Source organism: Salmo salar, chromosome ssa19 (genome assembly GCF_905237065.1).
Source record: "Salmo salar chromosome ssa19, Ssal_v3.1, whole genome shotgun sequence".
Taxonomy (NCBI): Eukaryota; Metazoa; Chordata; class Actinopteri; order Salmoniformes; family Salmonidae; genus Salmo; species Salmo salar.
In genome coordinates, this window is record NC_059460.1 from 75472743 (window position 1) to 75500485 (window position 27743).

The 27743-nt window shown below is 40.9% G+C and overlaps 2 protein-coding genes and 1 long non-coding RNA gene across 5 annotated transcripts in view; 2 read left to right on the forward strand and 1 right to left on the reverse strand.

The window, feature by feature from the left end:
• Positions 1–9219, reverse strand: part of LOC106579674 (uncharacterized) — a 33996-nt gene extending 24777 nt beyond the window's left edge. Inside the window, exon 1 of the long non-coding RNA XR_001322706.2 lies at positions 8901–9219. This is a non-coding gene — a long non-coding RNA (uncharacterized lncRNA). The remainder of the gene's footprint in view (positions 1–8900) is intronic.
• A 9742-nt stretch (positions 9220–18961) lies between these two features.
• LOC106579662 (uncharacterized protein C9orf152) lies at positions 18962–21212 on the forward strand. The gene is made up of 2 exons (XM_014159797.2): positions 18962–19384; positions 20269–21212. The coding sequence occupies exons 1-2, from the start codon at positions 19162–19164 to the stop codon at positions 20778–20780; spliced, it is 735 nt and encodes a 244-aa protein (XP_014015272.1). The 5' UTR covers positions 18962–19161; the 3' UTR covers positions 20781–21212.
• Positions 21213–21782: 570 nt separating this feature from the next.
• Positions 21783–27349, forward strand: nub1 (negative regulator of ubiquitin-like proteins 1). 3 transcript variants are annotated; one of them, XM_014159694.2, is made up of 15 exons: positions 21783–22062; positions 22372–22496; positions 22645–22812; positions 22917–22981; positions 23107–23171; positions 23396–23563; positions 23764–23852; positions 24071–24177; positions 24443–24629; positions 24766–24873; positions 25029–25181; positions 25501–25647; positions 25852–25938; positions 26054–26234; positions 26526–27349. In XM_014159694.2, exons 2-15 carry the CDS (start codon positions 22380–22382, stop codon positions 26693–26695), a joined length of 1812 nt encoding a protein of 603 aa, XP_014015169.1. In that variant the 5' UTR covers positions 21783–22062; positions 22372–22379; the 3' UTR covers positions 26696–27349. The 3 variants fall into 3 exon arrangements, with proteins under 3 accessions (XP_014015169.1, NP_001167273.1, XP_014015168.1); NM_001173802.1 differs by having other exon boundaries at positions 21967–22062; positions 26054–26255; XM_014159693.2 differs by lacking the exon at positions 21783–22062 and adding an exon at positions 22073–22270 and having other exon boundaries at positions 26054–26255.
• Positions 27350–27743: the final 394 nt, after the last annotated feature.

The window sequence follows — 27743 nt, forward strand, 5'->3', positions numbered from 1 at the left end:
TTAAGTTTCAATGTCACATGCACAAGTACAGTGAAATGTCTTTCTTCTAACTCTAAACCCAACAATGCAATCAGTGAGTTTATACACTCCAAGGCCCACCCATGGCTGCGCCACTGCCCAGTCATGTGAAATCCATAGAAATCCATAGATTAGGGCCTAATGAATTTATTTTAATTGACCAATTTCCTTATATGAACTGTAACGCTGTTGCATTTTGCGTTTATAGTTACGAAATGTAGCTAGCTAGCAGGCTCAGCTAAATAAAAATCCCCCTAGATACAGCCACGTCTCGTAGTCAAGTCATGAGATTTGTAAATGAAAGAGGAATATAATAATACGAATTGAATGGAGTTTGGCATCTCCCCATTTAGAGTTTTCTTAACACAGCACTGGAAATACTCTTATCCAGATCTTGTGACAAAAGCATTTCCTAACAAACCTGCTAACTTTCTTTGTTGTTACTTTTAAGGTAGAACCAAGAAGCAGTGCCTCCAGCAGGCAGAGAGGCATCTGCCAGTTCAGGGACAAGCTACACTATTCACAGCCTTGTGTAATTCATGTTCGTAATTGCATTGCTGGACTTTTTCAAACTTAATGTTTTTGTATTTTTTTAAAAATGTAAAAAAAGAAAAGAAAATGTATGGTTTAAGAATTTCTTTAATGTTTATTTGTTTTAACTGTTAGTGATAATTCCCTAAGTGTTTAAAAATGTTTGTTTACATCATTAAGCCTTTAAGTATGTGTTATGAATGACCAAAGGTGTCTGACTTTATGGTAAGTACAGCTTCATATGATACAAGGCATTTATGTATGTGTTATAAACTACCAAAAGGGTCTGACTTTAAAGTATAGCGTCAGGCGATATAGAGTCTTTATGGATGTGTTATGAATGACCGAAGATGTCTCACTTCAAACAAAGTATTACAGGACACTACATAAAGTGTTAATAAATCGGTTATTAACGTTCTGCTGATTTATGCAGGTTCTCTCATGATCCATAGAGGGGTTTTAGGGGAAGGAAATCCCTCTCGTCTGAACAGCTCATGCAGTTCGCACCATGCCAGGACAGAATGTATAATTAAAGGGTTGTCTGTGATAGTTTTTAGAAATGTAATGGCCCATTTGTAAAACAATTCTGCCCCAGTGTCCTTATGTACCTCAAACTGTTCAATGTTTAACCATGAGAGAGAAGGACCATTGTCAAACCTCTGAGCCAGAAATCTAGACTGCGCAGCCCAGTAATACATTCTGAAATTGGGGAGGTTTAACCCCCCTTTACCATAATCAAGGGTCAGTTTGTCCAGGCTAACCCTAGGGGTTTTGCCATGCCAGATAAACCGTCTGGTCAGCTTGTTGAGAGAGGAAGTGACTTCTATTTGGTAATGGTCGCTGAAGTGATTTGGAAGCCGGTAGTCAAAGTGCATCTCGAAAATGTGTGATCACTAATTTAGGCGAAGATCAAAGCTAGCACTGTAACTCGTTTAATGCGTTGATTCCACCAATAATTCCATTTGATGATGAAAACAGCTTGATATTTCTGCTCGTCAGACGACATCAGACCTATTGGAATGAATGATTTAATGACATGGAACATCCATGTGGTCCTTAACATGGCTTCCCTGCATCACATTACTGTTGCAGTCGAAGAGGCTGTACGGAAGTTTGATTGCTAAATACTGCACAATTGAAACACTTGCCCCCCAATCCCACCTTCCCCAAAACATGTGTAAATATTGGACTATAAATTGTGTTTTCCTGTATTATACTTATGTTAAAATGTTACCAGGGCCCATCACCATATTTAGGTGCCGATACAAAATGTATTGCATTTCTCACAATTATATATGTATTGCAATTCGATACTCTGATTTTATTGCGATTCGATGTTCCAAACATATTGCTCACCAAATGTCTGCTGCAGAGGGACAAGAGAGAGACATGATCAGTCATGGAAATAAAAGTGCTGAAAACAAATTGGCTCCCTATTTTTTTTAAAGATGGAGAACATCTTTTAGTTGGTAGAGCATGGTGTTTGCAACGCCAGGGTTGTGCGTTCGATTCCCACGGGGGACCAGTACGGGGAAAAAATGTATGAAATGTCTGAAATGTATGCGTTCACTACTGTAAGTCGCTCTGGACAAGAGCGTCTGCTAAATGACTAAAATGTAAATGTAAATGTAATGTAAATGTAAGCTATGAAGGAAAAATACTGGCTTTTTGGTGCAGGTACATCCAACTAGCCAAAAATAATATTGTGATAGTCAAAAAGATATATCCTAAAAGATTATATCATGATATGTAACCGTATCGATTTTCCTCCCATCACTAATGTATACCATCTGTATCCTATACATATCCTCTATGGGGCAGGCGGGACGAATTCGTCCCACCTACGTAACAGCCAGTTGAATCCTGTGGCGCGATTTTCAAATACCTTAAAAATCCTATTACTTCAATTTCTCAAACATATGAATATTTTACAGCTATTTAAAGACAAGACTCTCGTTAATCTAACCACACTGTCCGATTTCAAAAAGGCTTTACAACGAAAGCAAAACATTAGATTATGTCAGCAGAGTACCAAGCCAGGTGTAAATACTGCCCCCTAGCCCTAACAGGTTAAGCCTAATAAAACGTTAAACTTAAATTGTTCAACTGTCATGGGCGTCTTAAGGATAGGACCAAGGAGCAGCGGGTAAAGTGATCATCTTAATTTATTTAAAGAAAACACTTACACAAAATAAACAAATGACGACAAACAGTTCCATAAGGCTCCCAGGCTATACAGAAAATAACCACCCACAAAACACAAGTGAAACAAACCTCAACTAAATATGGCCTCCAATTAGAGGCAACGACAACCAGCTGTCTCTAATTGGAGGTCCTACCAAAAACCCAACATAGAAATAGAAAACTAGATTTAAACATAGAAATAGAAAACATAGAACCTAAACCAAAAACACCGAAACACACAAAACAAACACCCCCTGCCATGCCCTGACCAAACTACAATGACAAATAACCCCTTTTACTGGTCAGGATGTGACATCAACTCAATAATATGAATCAATTTTATATCTCCTGAAGCTACACAATGCTTGCTCAAAGGTGTGCCCCTTTGTGTCCAATCAGGTCATTTCTGGGCAATATTTCTGTCCACTTAGGAGCCTTCTTTTGGATCAAGAGCAGCCTCAGAAGCAAAAGTTCTGTAAAACCTCTGTAAGCATAGAACTGCAACTTGTTAGCATTTGAGCCTTGTGCACTACAATTGGCTATGATTGGATGTATTATGCTTGTGCAGACAGAAAGCTGAAAGGCCTTAAGGCCACATCTCCTTCCTATAGCCTCATCCCAGACCCTGGAATAAGAAATTAAAATAGAATTCAGACCTGAAACACACTAATTGAAGATTGACACCCTTTGAGAAAGTCTAGTTCTATTTAGTTCATGTTCCATTCATACCTTTTACCTATGTCCTTTTAAATTAGATGTTCATGCACAGTGCTGGAAAAAGTACCCAATTGTCATACTTGAGTGAAAGTGAAAGATACGTTAATAGAAAATTACCAGTGGCGACCCGCCATTCAGGGCAGTTGTTTTGAGCCCTACCTGTTTAGCTAAAAAACGACATATACAGTCAAATATACAAACTTGGTCTCTTTTTTGCTTTCTTGAGTAAGAAAGCTCCAAAATGCAGGTGTTTCAGCCTAGCTCAGTGCTTTCTGTGGTGGTGGGGCCACAGATAAAATGATGTCAAATCATGTTATATCTACCGAAGCAAAATCTTAGCTAGCAAGCTAGACAAGCAGTCATCATCATGAATCAATTAGACAATCTACTGGCAAATAATTTTTAATCCTTGTCGTATGAAGAGAATTTATAGATAAAACGTATCAGAGCTCATCGGCCATTGGACATAAACATTTCACAACAAGTTGGAAATCGCAAATTCAACAATGAAGAGTTTGGAAGGAATCTGTGGCTAACTGCAAGCATTGCAAAGAAATAACTGGCCTGCTATTCAGTGGAGTGGGTATGTGGTCCAAGTCTGGGTTTAAGGGTCTCTTTTCCAAGCTTAAAAGGATAAACATTCAACACCATGGGCCAGAAAAGGTTGAATACATTGGTCATGCTGTCAATCCAGCCTGACTTTTGCCATGTTCAAAACAACAGGAAAATGTCAGACTTCAGTGAGTTCAAGACAACTGGGAACTCGGGGAAAAAAACTAGCTACGACTGGGAAAATACGTTTTGAACGGTCATCCAACTCGGACTTCCAAGTCGGGAAACTCAGGCCTCCTTCTAGAGCTCCGACCTGAACATCACTGGCGTCATGATTCAAACTTAGTTCCCAGTTGTCTTGAAAGCACCATAAATCCAGAGAATGCCAGACTTTGATGACAAAGTTTGATGACAAGATTTGCCCAGAAGAAGGACCGCCGCGCCACCTTCCTATTCAAGTGAGAACAGCACAACAAGGTGAGTCCAAAAATGTCTTGTATGCTGCTGCATAAATGATGTAATATGCCAGGGAGATACAGTATGTATACTGTAGCTAAGAAAGTGTATGACACGTGTATGTTTTGAAGTAAGCTGTTAGTACCACATGTGCCTCGCCCTAAAATGTTGTTCCCTTTCCCCCTCATAACTTAGCCTACTGATTTGACTTGGTGGTGCACATAGAGAAATGTAATCATTGAATATTGTAAGAGCTTTCATTTTCTGCATATATGCACCCTTTATTTATCCTATGGTTCTGACTTGGTGTACAGGGAGAATACTGTAAGAACGGCCCATGTTCTGAATTTTGTCGCTGTACATTTCAAATGTGCTGAACAAATAGTTATATTGACAACGTCCGTCCTAGCTTGCTCATTAATGTCTTGATCTAAATGACGGATTTCCTCTTATCCGCTCGTCGTCCCGTTATGCCATAGTTTGTACATCTCAATTGTCAGTGGAAACCACATTTGTTTGAGCAAGTCAGCCATGTCAGCTATGTTTTTCTAAAAGGCAGTAAATGAGGCTGAAGGAACTGTTTCGCTGCCAGACAAGACTCCGCTGATAGCCAGGTGTAGCAGTGGTAAGGATTCACTCCATGGTGCTGAAAAGAAAGCTCTGCTGTTGGGACAGCTTTATGTAGGCCCTAACAGTTTGTGGGCACTGTTTGTCACCGTTATAGTGCAATTAATGTATTGTTTAGTGTTGTGTTGTGTTGTGTTATGTAGTGGCTTTGCTGGCACGCATCAAATGTTTTCTTTTTTCCCCCACCAAGGTTTACATGCTAAAATCGCCACTGAAAATGACTCAAGTAAAATTGAAAGTCACCCATTAAAATCCTACTTGAGTAAAAGTCTAAAAGTATTTGGTTTTAAATAGGCTTAAATATTAAGAGTACATGTAATTGCTAAAATATACTTAAGTATCAAATGTAAAAGTATAAATCATTTCAAATTCATTATATTAAGCAAACCAAAGGATACGGTATCACAATTTACAGATAGCTAGGGGCACGCTCCAATACTCAGACATAATTTACAAATGAAGCATGTGTCTAGGAGTCCACCAGATCAGAGGCAGTTGGGATGACCAGGATGTTCTCTTGATAAGTGTGTGAATTAGACCATTTTCCTGTCCTGCTAAGCATTAAAAATGTAACGAGTACTTTTGGGTGTCAGCGAAAATGTATAGAGTAAAAAGTACATTATTTTCTTTAGGAATGTAGTGAAGTAAAAGTACTCAAAAATATATTTAGTAAGTGAAGATACCCCAAAAAACTACCTAAATAGTACTTTAAAGTATTTTTACTGAAGTACTTTACACCACTGTTTCTGCACAACAAACTCACAGGTCTACTTGAGTCACTGCAAATGCATTACTTTATGTTGTTGACTGTTTAATTTCTCTTCCATCCACAGACTGTGACCTGAGTTTACCCGAAGTATAATCACTCTTCTATATGGACAACAAGGTATACAGGTATTGCGCATAACAAGTCCCAGCTGCCTGCTGTTGAGTTGGAATTGCTGAGCAGATCTTTTACATGTTTTAATTTTGGGGGCTTCAGAATCAGAGGGCGGACCTGGTGGGAAGATTTAATCATTCCAGTCCATTGGATTACTTGGTGACCTTGCAGAAAGTGTTAAATCAATCTTTCTTGTGCTGTGATGCATGCAGGCCCCTAAAAGGACGACAGTCCCAAGAAAAATGGACCTCGGAATGGATTCTTTTTCCAATACTTCACCGGCATGCGAGTCCAAAGTTTAGGAATCATTTTAAGAATTTCAGATCTGTCGTCGACCTTACATTTTTTCCTTTTCAGTGATTTATGGGAATGTAGTATTGTAAATAAATTGATAAGTTGACATCTTTGTGTATCAGTGCAATTGTAAAATAAATACAATCCATATGCCTTCCCGGGGTACTAAATCATGCTCAAATTTGCATGAAAATATGAGGGCTTGTTTAGGCAAGACAAAGTGTTCATGGACATTTAGTTTACCTCAACAATTCCCTTTCTTCTTTATTTTTTTTATTTGTATTTATTTAACCTTTATTTAACTCATATCTCTGAAAATGAATTCAAGCTAGTTTGTTGCATACATGATGATAACTAAGTGATACTTATCTATAATGAACAAAAATAAACGCAACATGCAACAATTTCAAAGACTTTACTGAGTTACAGCAGTCAATTGAAATAAATGAATTAGGCCCTAATCTATGGATTCACATGAATGGGAATACAGATATGTATCCGTTGGTCACAGATACATTTACAAAAATGTGCCTCAGGATCCCGTCAAAGTATTTCTGTGCATTCAAATTGCCATAGACAAAATGCAATTGTGTTCGTTGTCCGTAGTGTAGCTTATGCCTGCCCATACCATAACCCCATCGCCACAATGGGGCACTCTGTTCACAACGTTGAGATCAGCAAACTGCTCACTTACACGACGCCATACATGTGCTCTGCGGTTCTCCAAAACGACATTGGAGGTGGCTCATGGCAGAGAAATTAACGATCAATTCTCTGGCAACAGCTCTGGTAGACATTCCTGCAGTCAGCATGCCAATTGCATGCTCCCTCAAAACTTGAGACATCTGTGGCATAGTGTTGTGTGACAAAACGGGAAAATAAGGGAAAGCCGCACACTCTAAGAGCTCAGATGCAAAAATGTAATAACCAATGTTTCGACAGCAAAGCTGTCTTCATCAGGGTATCATCACAAACACTGCGAGATGAGTCATTTATATAGTGTCAAGAGACACACAGGTGTTTGTAATCATGGCCAAGTGTGGCCTAATATCATTGGTTAACTCAAATATATTAAAGAAAAATGGCATACAAAGAACATACAAACAATTACAATGGCAAAATCACAATAATCACAAGAATGGCTTCAGATCAAAGTCTATGTTGAGACCGAAGGGAGCAAGGGTCTTTAAATTAAAGATCCAGGCAGCCTCTCGTTTGAACAATAAACGAGAGGCTGCCTGGATCTTTAATTTAAAGACAAATGCTATGATCGTATGCTATCCATTTGTTTGTCTTTTTGTATGTTCTTTGTATGCCATTTTTTTTATATATATTTGAGTTAACCAATGATATTAGGCCACACTTGGCCATGATTACAAACACCTGTGTGTCTCTTGACACTATATAAATGACTCATCTCGCAGTGTTTGTGATGATACCCTGATGAAGACAGCTTTGCTGTCGAAACGTTGGTTATTACATTTTTGCATCTGAGCTCTTAGAGTGTGCGGCTTTCCCTTATTTTCTAGTTTTCTACTCCGCTAGCCAGCACCTCGCCTTTATAGGTGTACGTTTCTTTTTTCTAGAGTGTGACAAAACGGCACATTTTTTTGTGGCCTTTTATTGTCCCCAGCACAAGGTGCACCTATGTAACGAGCATGAGGTTTAATCAGCTTCTTGATAAGCCACACCTGTCAGGTGGATGAATTATCTTGGCAAATGAGAAATGCTCACTAACAGGGATGTAAACAATCTGTGCACAAAATTTGAAAGAAATAAGCTTTTGGCGCGTATGAAACATTTCTGGGATCTTTTATTTCAGCTCATGAAAAATGGGACCAACACTTTACATGTTGCGTTTATATTTCAGTTCAGTGTATATATCAATTGGAAAACCATTTTAAATCTTAGCATAAAGCCTCCTTCCATTTTTATTGCACTAACCATCCCCTTATGTATCCTGCCTACCTTCACATACTGTATCACACCATTGATCAAAATGAATTATAGCCAGGCAATTGCACAGCTGTATCAATTAGTCCATTTGCTATTGTCTGACTGCTCACACCGAGCTGTACTGAAATAGTTAAATCTCAATGGACTGTGCCTCAGGCTGGCTCACACACCTGCGATCTGGGTGTTGCCCGTCTTTTTATTAGTTGCAAAGCCCCTTTTACGCAGATGACACTGCTGAGCGGACTAGCGTAGAGGGCGGAGCGGGCTGAAGCCTGTCAGGGTCTGTGTTTATTCTCAGCTGGCCTGCCGTGACGGTTCATTAAAAAAAGCACATAGTCGCCCATTCTAGTCTACAGACATGGGCAGCACACAGCACAGGCAGGAATGGCCGTAGTCCTAAACAAGGCTTGGCGAGGAGCCAGCTCCTATCTCAGTTCATCAGATTCATATCCAGCTGCCTGGGAAGAGGGTGAACATGTGACCACCGCCGCCATGCACTCTCATTAGAATCTACACAACATCCATGTGTAGAATAGGAGTGGAGGGGCTGATGATTACTGGAGCAGATCAATGCCATCAGTACAGTACTACTGCCACCCAGAGGCCAAATGGCAGAATGACAGGAGGGGGAAATCAAAACAGAAACCCCTGACAAAGACATTACAGAGCAAGAATAAGGTCTTACCTGGGTTGTCCCCAGGGAACGCCACCACTTTGCAGTCCGCTGAGAAGCCATAGCGAGTGAAATAGTAAGGAGAGACTGTGGGGAACCAGGCGAGGTTTATATAAGAAGAAGAGGAGTTTAGAGCAGCGAGTTATTATCTTACACGGTCTGATATACTACGCCGTTCAGCCAATCAGCATTCAGGGCTCAAACCACCCAGTTTATAAAATATATTACCCAACGTTAGCTTTAGGAGTCATCAGCTTTTCCTATGGAGATTGTAGTTTGACCAGTGGTCGCCTTTAAATGGCTGAGTCATATCTAAAGACAGACGAGGAGAGCTGGGTCGATGGCCCCAGTTGTTTACCCAGTTATAGCTGGAGCCCTCAGGCTGACCTGCAACTCTTCAAATACAAACATGAGGTGATAGCAGAGACTGGGGGACACTATGCACACATGACCCCACCCAAGTCCTTTCACCAAAAATGGATTATTTTACAATAAAATATCTAAAACCCTATAATATATGCCATATACCCAAAGTGACATGCATTCATGCATTCATTTTACGTATGGGTGGTCCCAGTAACCAAACCCACAATCCTGGTGTTGCAAGAACCATTCTTTAACAACTGAGCCATACACGACCACCCTTCCATGTGCCCATTCTAAAGTCAAAAGTTGATTTCCATTCTTTCTCAGTTACAACCAGGAGAATAGACACACCAAAAAACACAAGTGTACGTATGATGCTATATCATAGGGAATGTTACCAAAACACCTGATGATGGAACAGTCTCGCCTCCAGGTTAGGGGCAGTGACCTCCGCCCACTGCTTGCTGGACTCCGCCCACTGCTTGCTGGACTCCGGCCACTGCTTGCTGGACTCCGCCCACTGCTTGCTGGACTCCGCCCACTGCTTGCTGAATATGTCCATCAAATTCATCCCTGAACCTTAACAAATGAGAAGAATAAACATGTCACAAAATCAGAACGACTGATCAAACCTTTCCAAAGAACAGAAATAATATAGAATACACGGTGCACCTCAACGCAGGACAGTTTTAATAAAATGTGGATCATATGGAACCAAGTGTACAACATGTTTGGGTAACACTTTAACATGAGTATTTCATCATTTGTATACATTTATATTGGCTTATTATAAATGCTTTAATCAACCACCAAGTAAGTCCATTCTGACTAATGTTAAAATGACTGTATGTTATTCATAAACTGTAATGTATGTTATCACAGCCCCTTGGTCTACTACTACTGTGCATATCACCAGATATCATTGTTTAGGAAACTCTGCTCAGCACAGGCTGCTGTGCTAATCCCGGAGAGACAGATAGACTTAAATGTTATGGTCAAATTGTGCGCTCCACTGAGAGAGATAATTTGACACAGTCACACAAATGACCATATTCTTCCTGTATGATAAACAAGACATCCCCCCCCTCTCTCTTACCCTGCTGTATATTGTAACGAAATTCAGGCGAAAAACAGACACACTACTTGATTATAATGTCAACATGGTTTCAGTGCTGCTGATAACATACAGAGAAAAACCCCTTGGTAACCTTATTGTTGTTGAAAGAAATGTAAAAAATAATAACAGTTGGGACATGAATGATGTTATAAACAATTTTACATTGCTTTTTACAGTACACATTGTTAAACAAACATCCATTTGTAATACATTCACTGATAACATTTCCTCTAAATTTGACCACTAAGATATTGTGTAAAAAAAATCTGAAATTCTGGAGATCGGGTTTGATTGGCCAACAACAGAAAAGGTAAGATGGCGGAATGAACACAGCGGTGCAGATCGCCTCCAGATAAAAACGTTATATTCAATATCTGTAAGTTTGACTTAATATTAACACTTCACTCCACATACTCCTGGGTAATAACCTTCAATCTGGATAACAACACAAAACAATCAACACCCAGACATGAAGGACCAATCCCTAAAAGAAAACGCGACTCTTCGACGGACACAGACGATTTATGCTTTTCTCCACTGGGAATGATGTGTGGAAACAGATTTGGGACACACTGCACATAGATTTGTCTATTTTTCTTTTCTTTTGTGTTATTGACTGTACGTTTGTTTATGTGTAACTCTGTGTTGTTGTTTTTGTCGCACTGCTTTACTTTATTTTGGCCAGGTCGCAGTTGTAAATGAGAACTTGTTCTCAACTGGCCTACCTGTTTAATTATAGGTGAAATAAAAATAAATAAAATAGTCACCTGGAATGCATTTCAATTAATAGGTGTGCCTTGTCAAAAGTTAATTTGTGGAATTTTTTTCCTTCTTATTGCGTTTGAGCCAATCAGTTGTGTTGTGACAAGGTAGGGGTGGTATACAGAAGACAGCCCTATTTGGTAAAAGACCAAGTCCATATTATGGCAAGAACAGCTCAAATATGCAAAGAGAAACGACAGTCCATCATTACTTTAAGACATGAAGGTCAGTCAATGCAGAAAGCAACACCTTCTCATGGTCCTTTTAGACTTGCAAACTCACTTAGGTAAAAAGATCCCCTTCAGTAACTGAATATATCTCAGGGTTTGAGTGTTAGTGTTGGATTAATGAACAAATATTTGTCCATATATGGTCGGCTGTGCTTGCAATGTATCAAAGGCTTTGGCCAATGTGTTTTTTTTTTACCCACACAAGGAAGTTAATGTATTAACTTTAAACCAGGCGGATACACCACCCATTTGACATTTACCAACAGCAATACTCTGAGAAAAACAGGGCACTGAATCGAAAATCAAGTTTGTAATATGTTTGTTGCTTATACTGAACTGTATGTGCAAAATTAAATGCCATTTTATAGGATGATAAATTAAAAATTATCAAAAATAGGTCATTTTTTTATTTTGCATGTCACTGTTGCACTGAGACAAGCAGAGTATAGAAACTATCCATGCTATCTATAGGGCAACTAACCTGCAGAAGTTCATGCAAACTTTTTCCTGGATTGAGATCACTGAGAGCTTGGTTGGTTCCTTTCCTCCAGTACACACTGCTATGTCGCTGTTAAAAAGGGAAATTATGAAATACAATAAATGTGTTGCCTGACTGTAATTGTGTATTTCTGCTGAACATAGCAGTGGAGAGATAATTCATATTTTTCCAAAATATGAATTATCTTCAGTTTAATTATTTTAGTTTCATAAATCTTATAGTTTCAGGCAGTGTAATGGATTTGTTACAACGCTTTTGGTGATCTTAGGTAGGCCCTACCTTTGAACTCAACTGAATAACAGCTGAGAGGTGAGTAATGGACTACTTCAGCTATGTAATTGTTTGAACTGAGCTGAGCAAATACTTGTACTAATAGTTGCACTAATAAGTAGTGTACTATTCATGGTGCACTTCACTACTACGTTAACCAGCATGACCACAGAAGGAGTGACAGTAAGCCTGTATGCATGGATATGGACCCCTCCCTGAGTCCTTGGAGTAAGAAAAAAAAGTGGTTTGTTTGTTAACACAAATCATCCAAAACATGATGGAGCGCACGTATTTCTCTCTTCAGTTCATTGTTGTTTTACCTGAATTCTGACAGTTCACTGTCAAACTGCACATTGTTCCGGTGGAAAACATTGAGGTTCCCATCAACAGCAACCACCTTCAGCTGAACACAACATTGGGGAAATGGGTTGAGTGAGCAGCTGCAGTAGATTAAACATGTTAGTTATGAATAAACAATTAAACTGTCTGGCTCCAAGCCCGAAATCCAGAATGAGTGAAGAAGATGCCCATCAAATGTAGTGAATGAACAGACCTAAATAAGTTGCCTACTAAATCTTGACAGTCAAATAATAGTGGCACACACGAATGGGTTATTTGAGAGACTAAGTTCTCAAGATAAGCAAAGATGCAATAATGTAGCCTCTGATTGGTTGTTTTATCTCCTCTTCTGTGTTTACACAAAGATATGCGTGCCTAGGAAGTATTACACACACAACGATGTAGTTATAATAGTCCTTCATGTTGAGTGCTGAAATCAAAACCTCAGGTGAAATGAATCGGTGGACGCAGTTCCACCTATTCTGCTCCAGCCATTACCACGAGCTCATCCTCCCCAATTAAGGTACCACCAACCTCATGTGGTCTCAACTTACAGTTGAAAGTTACAATAGTAAGTAGTTCTACACATAACCTACTAATAAGGCGTAATGACACCATGCAAAGCTAGATAAAGCAGAGAGGTAGAGTTTTTGGTTGTGTTACCCTGATCAGACGTTGCTGACATGCCAGATCTTATGACGCCTGGATAGGTATTTTGCGTATCAGCTAACCACATCATATCTGGGATGGGCAACTTCGATGGGGTGGGGGGGGGTCACAAAAAATCTGAACTCTTCATGAGGGGTGGCAGTGGCTCATGTACCCACATCCATACCCAAGAATGCACTCAGAGCCGGACCTATCTTTTCGTGGGACCTAAGTGACATTTTTACACATTTTGCCATGCGTAGAGAAAATGTTGCCGTTTTACAGCTAATTTCCTGCAATTCTACACATTTTGCCATGTAATGAGTGGAAAGAAGTGTTAGCAGTTTTTAATCTGAGTGAGAGTGCCAATGGGGACCTCTGGTCGGTAGTTTAGATAGCTGGCTAGACTAACTTACCAATCTAAAAACAATTAGCTGACATGGCTAATTGAGTGACTGTCAGAGACTGCTGAAGCGCAACCAAATTTGTGGAATCTATTTGGAAAATACATTGGATTTGCAAAAAGTAATTTTGAGGGTGAAGCTTGAACCATGAATTGTCACCATGGTAACCAATTTTCAACATAGACAAACCTTGTATAAAATATGTCGAATTTGTACCTTTCAAGATCTTCAAAGTTATTTCCACAATCAGAAAAAAACTATAGGCTGGGCATTACCTCCTACTGGAGAGTTGATCAGCTATCCATTTGGTCTCCCATCCAGGGTTTTAACCAAGCTCTGCTTTGATATTTGTCAAGGACTACTACCAGTGTGCTATCGTGAGAATTATTATTGAGAGATCTCTTAATAACTAAATAGATTCACTGTTGCTATCAAAGTCATTCCAAAGGTTAGGTTTAAAGGCAAACAGCATTTTTAAACTTCATATTCATCATCTCCAGTACCACCCCAACATCGACATATGTGAAAATAGTGTGTTTTTAATAGATACGTTTTTCCAATGACATCATCGGTGTGCATCTTGTGATTTAGACCAATTTTGATTAGACATTACCTACTAATTGTCTACTAATTGCCTGATCAATTGTTTTTTTGCTTTGTTTTTTACTTTTTTTGTACATAATGTTTCCGCCATCGTTTCATATTACTGAAAAGAGCTTCTGGACATCAGAACAGTGATAACGCACCTCAAACTGGACAAGGATTTTTTATTTAATGAGTCTGACGCGAAGGATATATATATATAAGTCTATTCCCGGACCAGGCCCAAATCCCCGTCATTCGTAAGAAGAGGAGACGCCACTATAGAGGTCGATGAGCCGGATGCCTGGCGCGACTGCGTTGGCGAGTGGATAATCCACTGGAGAACGTGCAATCACTGGAGAATAAACTGGATAAGGTTTGTTCAAGACTATCCTATCAACAGGACATTCAAAACAGTAATATCCTATGTTTCACCGAGTCATGGATAACATACAGTTAGCTGGGTTTTTCGTGCAGCGGCAAGACAGAACATCAGCCTCCGGTAAGATCCGTGGGGGTGGGGTGTGTCTCTTTGTCAACAACAGCTGGTGTGCGATCTCTAATATTAAGGAAGTTTCAAGGTTTTGCTTGCCTGAGTAAGAGTACCTCATGATAAGCTGTAGACCACACTATTTAGCAAGAGAGTTTTCAACTATATTCTTCATTGCTGTCCATTTACCACCACAAACTGATGCTGGCACTAAGACTGCACTCAACGAGCTGTATAAGGCCATAAGCAAACAAGAAAATGGTCATCCAGAGGCACCGTTCCTAGTGGCCGGGGACTTGAACGCAGGAAAATGTCAGTTTTACCTCATTTCTACCAACATTTCACATGCAACTAGAGAAAAAAACTCTACACAGAGATGCATACAAAGCTCTTCCTTGCCCTCCATTTGGTAAATCTGGCCATAACTCTATCCTCCTGATTCCTGCTTACAAGCCAAAACTCAAACAGGAAGTACCAGTGACGTGCTCAATATGAAAGTGGTCCGATGGTAAGCTACAGGACTGTTTCGCTAGCAGTCTGGAATATGTTCCAGGATTCATTCGATGGCATTGAGGAGTATACCACATCAGTCACCGGCTTCAGTAATAAGTGCATTGACGTCGACGTCCCTGCAGTGACCATACATACGTACATATCCCAACCAGAAGCCATGGATTACAGGCAACATCCACACTAAATTAAAGACTAGAGCTGTCGCTTTCAAGGAGTGGGACACTAATCCGGACGCTTATAAGAAATTCCGCTACACCCTCCAAAGAACCATCAAACAGGCAAAGCGTCAATACAGAACTAAGAACGAATCCTACTACACCAGCTCTGATGCTCGTTGGATGTGGCAGGGCTTGCAAACAGCCCAATGACGCAAGCCTACATGACAAGCTAAATGCCATCTATGCTCGCTTCGAGGCAATCAACACTGAACCATGTATGAGAGCACCAGCTGTTCTGGATGACAGTGTGTGCCAATGTGAGTAAGACCTTTAAACCGAGTAACATTCACAAGGCCGCTGAGCCAGATGGATTACCAGGACGCATACTCAGAGCATGTGCTGACCAGCTGGCAAGTGTCTTCACTGACAGCTTCAAGTTCCTTGGTGTCCACATCACTAAGGACCTATCATGGTCTAAACACACCAACACAGTCGTGAGGTGGGCACAACAATGCCTATTCCCCCTCAGGAAGCTGAAAAGATATGGCATGGGAGCTCAGATGCTCAAAAGGGTATTCAGCTGCACCATCGAGAGCCTCCTGACTGGTTCCAGTATGGCAACTGCTCAGCATCCGACCGCAAGTCGCTACCGAGGGTAATGCGTACGGCTCAGTACATGACTGGGGCCGAGCTCCCTACCATCCAGGACCTCTATACCAGGCAGTGTCAGAGGAAGGCCCGAAAAATTGTCAAAGACTCCAGCCACCCAAGTCATAGACTATTATCTCTGCAACTATCACGGCAAGCGGTACCGGAACGCCGACACTGGGAGAACAAGGCTCCTCAACAGCTTCTGCCCCCAAGCCATAAGACTGCTGAACAGTTAATCAAATGGTTACCAGGCCTATTTACATTGACCCCCTTAGTTTATTCTTATTTTTTTTGCACTGACTCTCTTGCACTGACTCCATGTACACACACTGGACTCTAACCACACACTCACACATACTACACTGACATTCCATCACACACACAAAAAACACATGCATATTGACACCACACACACACACACACACACACACACACACACACACACACACACACACACACACACACACACACACACACACACACACACACACACGCACACACACACACACACAGCTGCTATTCTCTGTTCATTATCTATGCATAGTCACTTTGCCCAGACCTACATGTACATATTAACGCCAATCATTTTGACTACCCCTGTACCCCTGCACATTGACTCCCGGTACCCATTGTATATAGCCTCGTTATAGTTATTTTATTGTGTTACTAGTTTTCCTTTAGTTTATTTAGCACATTTTTCTTACTTACTTTTTAAAAAACTGCATTGTTGGTTAAGGGCCTGTAAGTAAGGTAAGCATTTAACGGTAATGTGACGAATTAAATGCATGTGACGAATAAAATGTCATTTGATTTGATGTCATTGGACTTGAACCCGATCGAACATCTCCGGAGAGACCTGAAAATAGCTGTGCAGCAATGCTCCATCCAACCTGACAGAGCTTGAGAGGATCTGCAGAGAAGAATGGGAGAAACTCCCCAAATCAAATCAAATTGTATTTGTCACGTGCCGAATACAACAGGTGTAGACCTTACAGTGAAATGCTTACAAATACAGGTGTGCCAAGCTTGTAGCGTCATACCCAAGAAGACTAGATGCTGTAATTGCTGCCAAAGGTGCTTCAACAAATACTGAGTAAAGGGTCTGAATACTTATGTAAATGTGATATTTTTTTGTTGTTCATATAAATTAGCAAAAACGTCTAAACCTATTTTTGCTTAGTCATTATGGGGTATTGTGTGTAAATTGATGAGGGGAAAAAACTATTTAATACATTTTTTAATAAGGCTGTAACGTAACAAAATGTGGAAAAAGTCAAAGGGTCTGAAAACTTTCCGAAGGCACTGTATATGCCTAGGGTTTCAAGCTTCGGTTGATGTCAAATTGAATCTTCAAGTTAATAATGAATATGTTGGATTCACGTCTCCATTTCAACCACAAATCTAAGTCAAAGAACAGGACTAAATCAAATTAAACGTTTAAAGTTTAATTAGATTTAGTCCTATTCTTTAATTTTTGTTTGAGATGCAGAGGTGAATCCAACATATCAATTATTAATTTGTAGACAAACTGGAATTAAAATCAGACTAAGTCAGTGACAAAACATATACATCTCCTTTAAATGTTGAAATTTGGTTGCACTAACAACCAAACACAATTCATCATCACTTTTGCAATACAGTAAATAGCCTATTATAACTTGTCGACAAATTAACAAATATGTTGGATTTACGTCTCCAACTAAACCCCCTCCAAAAAGTTAAAGATTAAAATTAAGCCAGTGGCTCAAATTAAACTATGCATGGATTACATAGATCTTCTTTAAAATGTTGATATTTGGTTGCATTGTCAACCTAACACAATTTGATATGACTTGTAATAACAGTAAATATCCTAAGGTTAAGGCTATCTTACAAACAAATATAACAGTTTTTATTCAACCTTAAAATGACTAACCCATCCTTTGCCACATTTCTGAGGTTACTGTAACTATTAAAGTCATATTATGTAATCGTAGAACGTGTGCATGTTCAAGATAGCATGCAAAGGTTACAGATCTGTGGAGATCTTCACAATATAAATATCTGAACAGAATTTCATACCGTATTGATCACTTGCACTATGTACATCTCAACCGAATATTACCCACTTTTCTACATTGAAATGATGTGGTTTGCAGTGGGTGGTGTAGTGACTGGCGAGCTACAGTACACTGGGGTGCGTTCCTATAGAATGTGCACGCTTGATTGAGCACTTTTTGACTGCGCAGTCACTACTCTGTCCTTGGCTTTATTCATGTCAATCATTACCGGCTATTCTGATTACTTTTTTAAATCAAAAGTTCTCTTTAGAGAGAGAGCCCCCCCCCCCATTGGGTTCTTTAATTTGCTGTATCAGCAGGCCGCTGCTTCTTTTGCAGAAACAGGAAATCCACAGGTCTCTTTGAACAATTCATGGAAGAGGGAGTGTTTGCATAGAAAATCCCTGTGGTAGGCCTACTGATATGTTTGAAACACATGCCTTAATGCTTTAGTAAGGAGAAAGATCCATTTTCCAGGCAGTATTAATGGAGCAAAGGAGTGATGTGTGAATAGACTTAATTGCCAAACATTAAACTGAGGGCAGATTTCCTGTGAAGGGTTTTACAGCGCAGATACACCTGCTAGATGTGTCACCATGTCATCCATTTATGCCACCCCTCCAAAGCAGGACTCACCCACAACTTCAACAACACTGTTGTGTCAATATACTGTGTGCCAGTGCCATTCAAAAGATCTTTCCAGAACATAATGCATAAACATGTTAATCAATTTAGATTGTTAGGACTACAGATCATTTTTTAAAAAGCCCACGTACTGGATTCTATAGTATGAAGACTCAAAGGTAACTCAATGTTTGTGTAGCATAGTTTACTGTATGCATTACTTTATAATATTGTATTATATCAAGTCATACTAACCTATTCACCTATTTTACTTTATTCTATCATACAGATAAGCAGTTTTCACCTTTCACCATAACTAGCTAAACTACACATTGCACTGCAACTACTTGGTCTTTTGTAAAAGAAAAGGCTAAACTTCAGTTCTCCTCAGTTGTTTGCACATCAGTTAAACTGCAGAACCACTGTACACAGGTTACACTACACACCTAATCAGATGCAGACAGTGCCGTGGGCTATTCTACATGCGGCGGGCAGTTAAATAGGCAACTTTTCATTCTGTCAGTTGTGCCTTCTTTTGATTGGGGAAATAAAAATCTAAATAGGTCGTCAATGCAAACAGGATGTTGTCGCGCTGGTGCTCCTGTTGCAATTCGACGTGTTCCTGTGAACCGATAAGATCCTGGAGTCGTAGGGAAACAGCCGGAGACCTGAGTCATTTGGTTGAGGACCAACGCGAAATTGTCGCGAACCGATCCAGGATGAACCAGGACATTGCACTTTTGAGAGAACAGTACAACTGCACTAAAGAGAAACAAAAGACCCGGGTGGTTTTATTCAGACAAGGTAGGCAACTCTTTCGATGAGTGCTGTGCGAGCTTGGCATGCACACAACCAGTTTTGTCTAAAGTTTGTCTGGCAACAAGCTGATGTTACATTGTCGCCGATGTTCTGCATCCTTGGTCTTTTGTATCTATAATGGATGTATATAATGTGAATTTCAGTAGTTTTGACTGAATTAGTCTTGGCTACTTTTGTTTCTTCATACAACAGATTATCCTGATCCGTCTGCTTTCAACAACAAAAATGGCAGTTACTGTAGACTATAGGTAGCCAGTAGACCTGACCCTTACAGCTGCGCCAGGGGCGGACAGACATCTTTTGTGAACACCTGTGGAGCCCCTGCAATATATTGTTCAGAAAACATACCTCAATCCAGGGATGACAAATGTCTTGTACTTTAGAATAGTCCCATTCAAATAAAAGTGTATTTGTCACATGCGCCAATGCAATATAACTGGTGTAGACTTTACCATGAAATGCTCACTTATGAGCCCTTTCCCAACAACGCAGAAGTAAAAAGTAAGAACATTTGCTCGTTGAAAATAGTAACACAATAAATCACAATAAAGAGGCCATATACAAGGAGTACCAGCGCAAGTCAATGTACAAGGGTAAGAGGTAGTTTAGGTAATATGTACAGGAAGTCTATCCAAACCTAATGTAGCTGTAAGCAAGAAGGTCAGATCTGCTGGCTAGGCTATAGGCTTCTGGAAGTGTGTGTGTGTGTGTGTGTGTGTGTGGTGTCATTTGAACACAAGTTATATTTTTGTTACAATAACATGACTACATAAGTAAGCACTTTATTTTTTATTTTTTTTCTGAGCTGAAAGGTTGATTGCAAATGTCTGTTACCCTGTGTTTACTTTTCTATTCTATTTCCCCAACAGTATCAGCTGATGACGCAACAGAGATCAGTGGGAAAGCCCTGGTCAACATGGTCCCGGTCAACCAGGAGATGAAGAGCACACATGAGAGGAAGAGGACGGTGTCAGAGGCTGAGATTGATTTCGTTAGGCACCTGGAGATAACCCCATGGTACACACACTTGGGAATCCACCGACGGACCAACGGTATCATAGCATCTCATCCAAACCCCACATTCACCGGCAGCAATTCTTCCAGTTTGACTTCGCTCTCTGAGGACTGTCCTGAGACGTCCAGTGACAAAGTCTTGGGGGATTCTACTTCCATCCATTCTGAAGAGTTGAGTACCAGTAACAGCATTTCAGGCTCCCAGAAGTTCTCAGCCCCAGTCGTTTTGTCCAGACAACTGAGTTTTGGGGGCCAGCAGCCGCCTCTGTTCTCCTCCAGCCCCCTTCACCACTACCCCTTCCCCCAGAGAAAAGGGCCCAAGAAGTCAGAGGCTGCCAGGAGACTTGGGATGTACACATCATTCTGATAAGAGAGGGAGTCTGCTATAGTACAATATGTGTTCTATGTTTCTGCATTAAAAACAATATTGTTGAGTTGCTATAAGGACATTTGCTATGCAGCCATTTACATGTTAATAATGTCATGTATTGCTGTGCCTTACCCTGTTTTAGACCTCTATGTTAACGTTTGAGTTTCATCTCATTGGAGCCTAAATGTGTTTGTTTGAGAAGGGAATATATTTCCCCCAGTGAGTCTGCAGGACTGTGTGCCACTGAACAAATGAGTGGAAAATGGCTGATTATTCTCTGGTGTGCATAGCCTATTATTGTCATACAGTAAGATTAATCCCAGCAATCCAGATGGAATGTGCAGACAGTGTGATGATGCAGTGATTAAATATCTTTGTACAGTATGCTACTTTTACATGCATATTGAATATTAAAACATCCCATCAAAACTCTTTGTCTGAGTCATTTTAAAAAGGTACCATTCTTTTGATGTTCTTTCCTTTGCTTCTACTATTCTGTGTTGTCATTTGTGTCAGTCTCTCTCTGCATTTTGTTGTAGGCTAAACTCCAATCGTGTTGGTAGCATCATAAAATGAGGACCGAGCCATCTCCTAATCTAAACCCAAACCATGGGTGCAACTTTCACTGGGGACATGCAGATAGCCTGGGGAACACTCCAACTCTCAGACATAATTTACAGATAACCAGGGGAACATTCCAACACTCAGCAGTGGTGGAAAAAGTATCCAACTGTCATACTTGAGTAAAAGTAAAGACACCTTTATAGAAAATGACTCAAGTAAAAGTAAGTCACCCAGTAAAATACTACTTGAGTAAAAGTATAAAAGTATTTGGTTTGAAATATTCTTAAGTATCAAAAGTATAAATAATTTCAAATTCCTTATTAAGCAAACCAGATTGCATTTTTTTTTTTAAATGTACGGAAAGCCAGGGGCACACCCCAACACTCGGACATCATTTACAAACAAAGCATGTGTGTTTAGTGAGTCTGCCAGATCAGAGGCAGTAAGGATGACCGGGGATGTTTGGTTGATAACTGAATTGGACCATTTTCCTGTCCTGCTAAGCAATCCTTGCTAAGCAATACTTGTGGTGTACATTCTAGAAGTTATGTGCTTTGCCACCGAGTAGGGAGCGAAGACAAATTGGACCTCGTGACTTACCTTAGTACGGAAGTGAAAGAGAAGAATAACATTAAAAACCTCGTTTCAACACGTTCCTATCAAAATAATACGGCGACAAGGTTAACACTTCCAACGTGACTGAATCATTAATTTGGTAAATCTTTAAATAAACCTGAAACAACGAATGTGTCGTATTTATCCTGCGTGCGCTAGGGACCGCGTCGCAGCTGTTGTTGTTGTTTGCGACTGCGTAGTTAGCATACAATAATGTTGGCTCTACCTACTGTAGCTAGTTAGTTCTACTCATCCATTTTACATTTTAGTTATTTAGCAGACGCTCTTATACAGAGCGACTTACAGTAGTGAGTACATACATTTTCGTACTTTTTCATCCTGCGGAATTCCCCTATTGTTTGCGGGCTAGCTGTTCACTTGCACTTTTCCTACCATATTTCTTTCACAGTTTTGAGAATGGCTGAGATGCATATTCAGGCAAAGCTGGTAAATCTTTTAAAACAAGATAAGATTCAGCTCTGGAACCCACCTTACACCACAGAATACAACCAGGCAGGACAGCAACCTCTGCAGGTAACATTAGCTAGAAGTTATAGCCATTCTAACTGTGTTGATGTACATTCAGCTGGTTGGTCTGTCACCTGACTATGAGTCAGATTTGTGTGATAGTTTTTAACTATGCCTGTCTGTGTGTCTGTCTTTATCACTGTTGTCATTACAGCAGCTTGCAGTGAACTATGCAGCCATTGTGTGCTTCTCTGTGTCTGAAGTGGCAAGTGCCTTGGAGAGCATCAGATCCCAAGCAGTAAAGAGAGGAATGGGGAATAAGACCTATAGAGAGACATTTGTGGCCACGTTGGAACTTCTTCTGCCTAAAGACGGGAAAAAGGTTTGTGTGTGTGTTTTGAGTTTGAGGGTTGGTGGGTGTGTTTTCCCTGACACACCCTACAGAAAATAAACAAGTAATTCCAGATTTTTACCTGATTGCTTTAGGATGTCAAGAAGAAGAACTATTTAGAGACTAAACTGGATGTCCTTGCACAAGATATCATGGCTAGGTAAGTGAAAATGGCCATCACAATGTCAATCTTTTACGTAATCAGTGGGTGAAGTGTCTTATTAGGCCTATTATGTCTAATGGCACAAAGCTATACAGTGCTACTTTCTTCCTACATTTGTATAGGATTGCTGAACAATATGGACTCAAATACATCAAGTTAATTTTGAATGGGAAGACACTGACTCCTGGTAAGTTCCATTTAGGCCTAGTTGCCACAACCCTCCCTCTAATCAATGCATATGAACTCTCATTATGTTTGGTAATTTCAGCTTTGCATGCAAAAGCTCTGACGAAGGCCTTAAGTCCGATACGTAAAGTTTATAATAAAGAGCAGTGATACTAGCAAGAGCACTGCAGGTTTCTTATTTTTTTCTCTCAACTTTGCAAGCATTGAAACGGTTTCTCTTCACAGAGAAGCGTCTGGATGAACAGGACGTGAAGAACAACAGTAAGATTATGGTTCTGCGGGTGAGCGAGCCTGAGAGGAAGAAACAGATGGTGGAGGAGGAGGAGAAGAAGAAAACCCAGGACCAGAGTCTCCAGAGAACCCACAAGGGCTTCCAGATCCTCTCCGAGAGAGGTTAGTGAGACACTGCTTTTAAACACAATCACAATTATCACAACGCTACAGGAATATTACTTCATGCTTGTTCTTTGGCTTGGTTGTCATTTTAGGCATCCAGATCCTCTCAGTAAGACCCTCATACTGCATTTAACCTCAATCACAACGCTACAGGAGTGTTGTTTTATGGTGGTTCTGTGGTTTGGTTGTCATTGTAGATGGCACCGATGACCCAGCTACAACTCCATTCCTAGAGATTGCTGATCAGAAGGGGAACCCTCTGAAAATACCTCACAGAGAGAAAAAGGTAGTCTAGACAAAGGACTCATGAACATATGAGCAATATTATATTCATAACTGCCATGATAAGCAGTACAAGTGGACAGCAAGCTCACACAACGTGTGGCTTGAATGGTAACTATGATTCTTGCCATGTGTTCTGTGTGAATTTAACCTCCACTGATTGTGACTCCACACCACACAAACTCTTGACTATTTCTAATGCTGTGTGATTGTTGTCCTCAGGCTTTGATTCTAGCCATGGGGTTCCACGAGAAAGGCCGCGCTCTGATGAAGAGGAAACAGTACGACGCTGCTCTGTGCCACCTGCTGCAAGCTGACGACCAGTTTGGGTAAAACACCTTCTGCTACAATCACAGAAATCCTTTGTCGAAGCAGATATTGGTCAAAACACACATTTAACTTTTGGTTAAAACCGTCAATGTCTGATTAAAAATGTTAGATCATTTTATGGTGTTATCATTTCATTTGACTTTGAATGTGTACGACTTCTACTACACGTTCTGTTTCACCTCTAATACAATTGTACAGTTCCTCCGATCCATTAGATTTTATTAAGACTGATGTAAGATATATATTTTGTGTATCTCTCCACAGTACATGTGGCTCCTTGCTCCTGAGCACGGTGGACAACTATGCAGTACTGCAGCTGGACATCGTGTGGTGCTACAGAGCCCTGGAGGCCCTGTCCTGCCTGGACGACGGCAAGCAGAGGCTGCAGAGAGCCGAGGACTGCTTCCTCAAGTGCTACGGAGAGCAGCAGCAGAGGCTCATGCAGATCAAGGTGATGAACCACCATCACTGGTCTATGGCTCTGTTAACAAACAACGGCTAGCCCCTACCCACTAGGCACCTTTGTCGATCTGAATTTCATAAAAGTTGTAATATAGTACATTTTATTAATTTAATTTGGTTTTCAGGGAAACACAGGACGAGAGGAGGTGCTGTTCCTCAGGCTGTACCTCCTACAGAGCTTACTGGCGTACCTGGATGGTAACGAACACCAGGCCACACAGAAGCTAATGCGGGTACAGTACATCATCTGGCTGTACAATCTGGAGTCCTGCTTCCAGATTGTCTTGTCTTCAGACATTAACAACAACATTTCTATAAGCAGGGAGGCACCTCACTATAATATAATGTCATATTACTGATTCTACCTCTTACTCCTGCTGTGTTATAGGTGGAGGACCTGTATGGGCGTCTGTGTCTGGACCCAGGGAAGATGACAGGGCTGATGGGTCTGGGTTTCTCTGAGCAGGAGGCCCGTCTAGGCCTGAGGGCCTGCCACGGCAACGTAGACGAGGCCGCGCTGCACATCACCCACAGGAGACAGGTGGGTCCCCCCTGAGCAATAGAATGACGCAATGTTGACTTGAATGGTAATGTCCATTCTAGTTATTATATTTCTATGAATTAAATAAGTCCCATAGTAGGGAAAGTGGGGCCGGCACTCAGTGGTGGAAAAAAGGGACCAGCGCTCTCACTTGATGTAGTTGCAGATGATACGAAACATTTCCTAATAGCAACTAAGTTATCAGGACTGTTATAATAATAGAAATACACTTACTAGAACTATTCAAGTCAGTGTCCCATGATGGGTGGAGCGGTGGCCATATTGAGTGTAATTCTATGGTTTTGTCTGTCCCTGTCAGGAGAGGGAGGAGATGAAACAGCAGGAGAGGGAGAGGAGGAGGAGGCGTATGGAGGGCTTGGCCACCCTCCGAGAGCTGGGTTACTCCAAGAGAGACGCTGCCCGGGCCCTCCATCAGGCAGATGGGGACATGGACAGAGCCTATGGGGTGAGAGGCAGTCGCCGCTACTGCAAAAACACACATTGTTTCTCAATACGCCATGAAAGAGGATATGCCAACCATCACATGTTCCCATAACCAGAGCCATGAAGCAACATTAGCTAGCAGAAGAGTGTAGGTGCAGGCTAGCATACTTTGCTAATATGTATTTTTTTTGTATTACTTGATCCTTGTTTGCTTGTTTCCCCCTAGATTCTTCTAGAGTCCACCCAGGCTGAGTCTGCTGCTGTAACCAACCACAACACAGAGCTCCCCATAGATCAATCCAAGGTTGAGCAGGTAACATCCCCTACCTCTTTCGAGCTCTCGCTCACTCACTCGCTCTCGTCACTATTTCAGTATAAAAGGTATGTTTATCAGTTTAGTATGGTACCTTATCCTTCCCTCTGCATAGCTGTTATACCTGGGCTTTGAGCCGGAGGCTGCCGAAGCTGCACTGAGGCTGACGGGGGGAGACGTGCAAGGGGCCACCCAGCTGCTGCTGGACAACCAGGGGGTCCTGCCCCCAGAGCTGCTCTCCCCCTCTCCCCCCTCCTCACTGTCCGAGGAGCCCAGCACCTCCTCTGAGTCCGCAGGTAGGACTCACATTCACACACGTACGTACACAGAGAAGCATGCAGATGAACAGACGGATGCACGCTCTCATTACTCCGTTAATAGAACAATACAGGTCTTATTGAATAAGTAATTTTAAAAAATCTGTTTTATTGTCACATACACTGGCTAGTGTTCCACTGTTGAGGGGTCTATGTGAGAAAGAGGCATTCAATATGCTGCTGATACTTAAGGCACCAGGATGCCATTTATACCCAAATCCCCAAAGGAGAGTCCTAATGAACATGACACTTGTCCATTGGTGTGTCCAGGCTCTGGGAGCCAAGGGGAGGACCCTATGGACGTAGACCTGGTGAATGAGGTGCTGGAGGACATCCCCCGACATGAAGAAGACTACCTGGACCTGACCCTGGAGGAGGAGAGCGAGGTCATAGCTCAGATGAAGTCCTACCTCCACAGGAACTGTACCCCCTCCAGCTAAAGCGCCGCCCAGCCGGCGGCCATTTTTAAAGCACTTCCACCACGTCCTAAAACAAGGGTGTTTGATTTCGGTGTTTTTAGACCCCAAATTAGGTTTGTTATTGTTTTTTTCCCCCATAGCGATACATCAACATTTTTACATTCTGTTTTTTGTACTAAAGTGTTAATTGTCATTTAAACATGTGAAACAGATTGGAAATAATTTGTAAGGAAGTGAGCTAACATCAATCAAAAAAGGAAATCAGAAAGTTAATCTGCTGACTGGTTTATGCTCTAGAGGGGACTGGGTTCTCCCCATTCTCACCACTTGGATTATTTGAAGGTTAATATTTGAGATTTCAACCCTGTTTAGAATGTGAGGCTTATAATTGTATCGTAAAGGGATTTGTGTACAAAATGTTTCTCCAACTGAAATACATTTGTCTTCGTGCTCTGTTTTAGTATTCGAGATCCCTTTAAGTAATTTAATCAAGAAATTAAGTTGGTTAAATTCAGTTTTTATTTCAGTTGTGGTTTTCATGGAGTTTGATTACCAATATGACAATACATGACTGGTCTTAGTGCCATATAGTTCAGGTTGCCTTTTGTTTCAAAGTCATTTGCATTTAATTTAAGAACCTGTTATTAGATACAATAAATACTCCTTTGCGATGAATATGTATTTGTGCCTCATTATTCACAGTTGTGAATGAGTGATAGTATGAACATGTATTTTTCCTATGCCTGTGCTCTATACAGTATGTAACTACCAGTGGAGGCTGCTGATGGCTCATAATGTCTTGAACGGGGCAAATGGAATGGCATCAAACACGTTTGATACCATTCCACTGAGTCATTACCACGAGTCCTTCCTCCCCAATTAAGGTGCCACCAACCTCCTGTGCTATCTAATCATAACCTTTTTGGGGTACTTTACCCCAGATGTTTTGCTCTCGAAGTACCCCCTCATGTGCAATCAATCGTTAAGCCTATATTCTTAATGAGTCTTCCCAAGTACCCCCTGAGGTCCTAGTACCCAGGTTGAAAACCACTGCTCTATATAGACCCTC

Coding starts and splice junctions, on each gene's coding strand:
- LOC106579662 (XM_014159797.2), top strand. CDS start 19,162: ATGTTGTCGCGCTGGTGCTCCTGTTGCAATTCGACGTGTTCCTGTGAA. Junction 19,385..20,268: donor GGTGGTTTTATTCAGACAAG/GTAGGCAACTCT, acceptor TTTCCCCAACAG/TATCAGCTGATGACGCAACA.
- nub1 (NM_001173802.1), top strand. CDS start 22,380: ATGGCTGAGATGCATATTCAGGCAAAGCTGGTAAATCTTTTAAAACAA. Junction 24,178..24,442: donor CAAGCTGACGACCAGTTTGG/GTAAAACACCTT, acceptor ATCTCTCCACAG/TACATGTGGCTCCTTGCTCC. Junction 24,874..25,028: donor CCACACAGAAGCTAATGCGG/GTACAGTACATC, acceptor GCTGTGTTATAG/GTGGAGGACCTGTATGGGCG.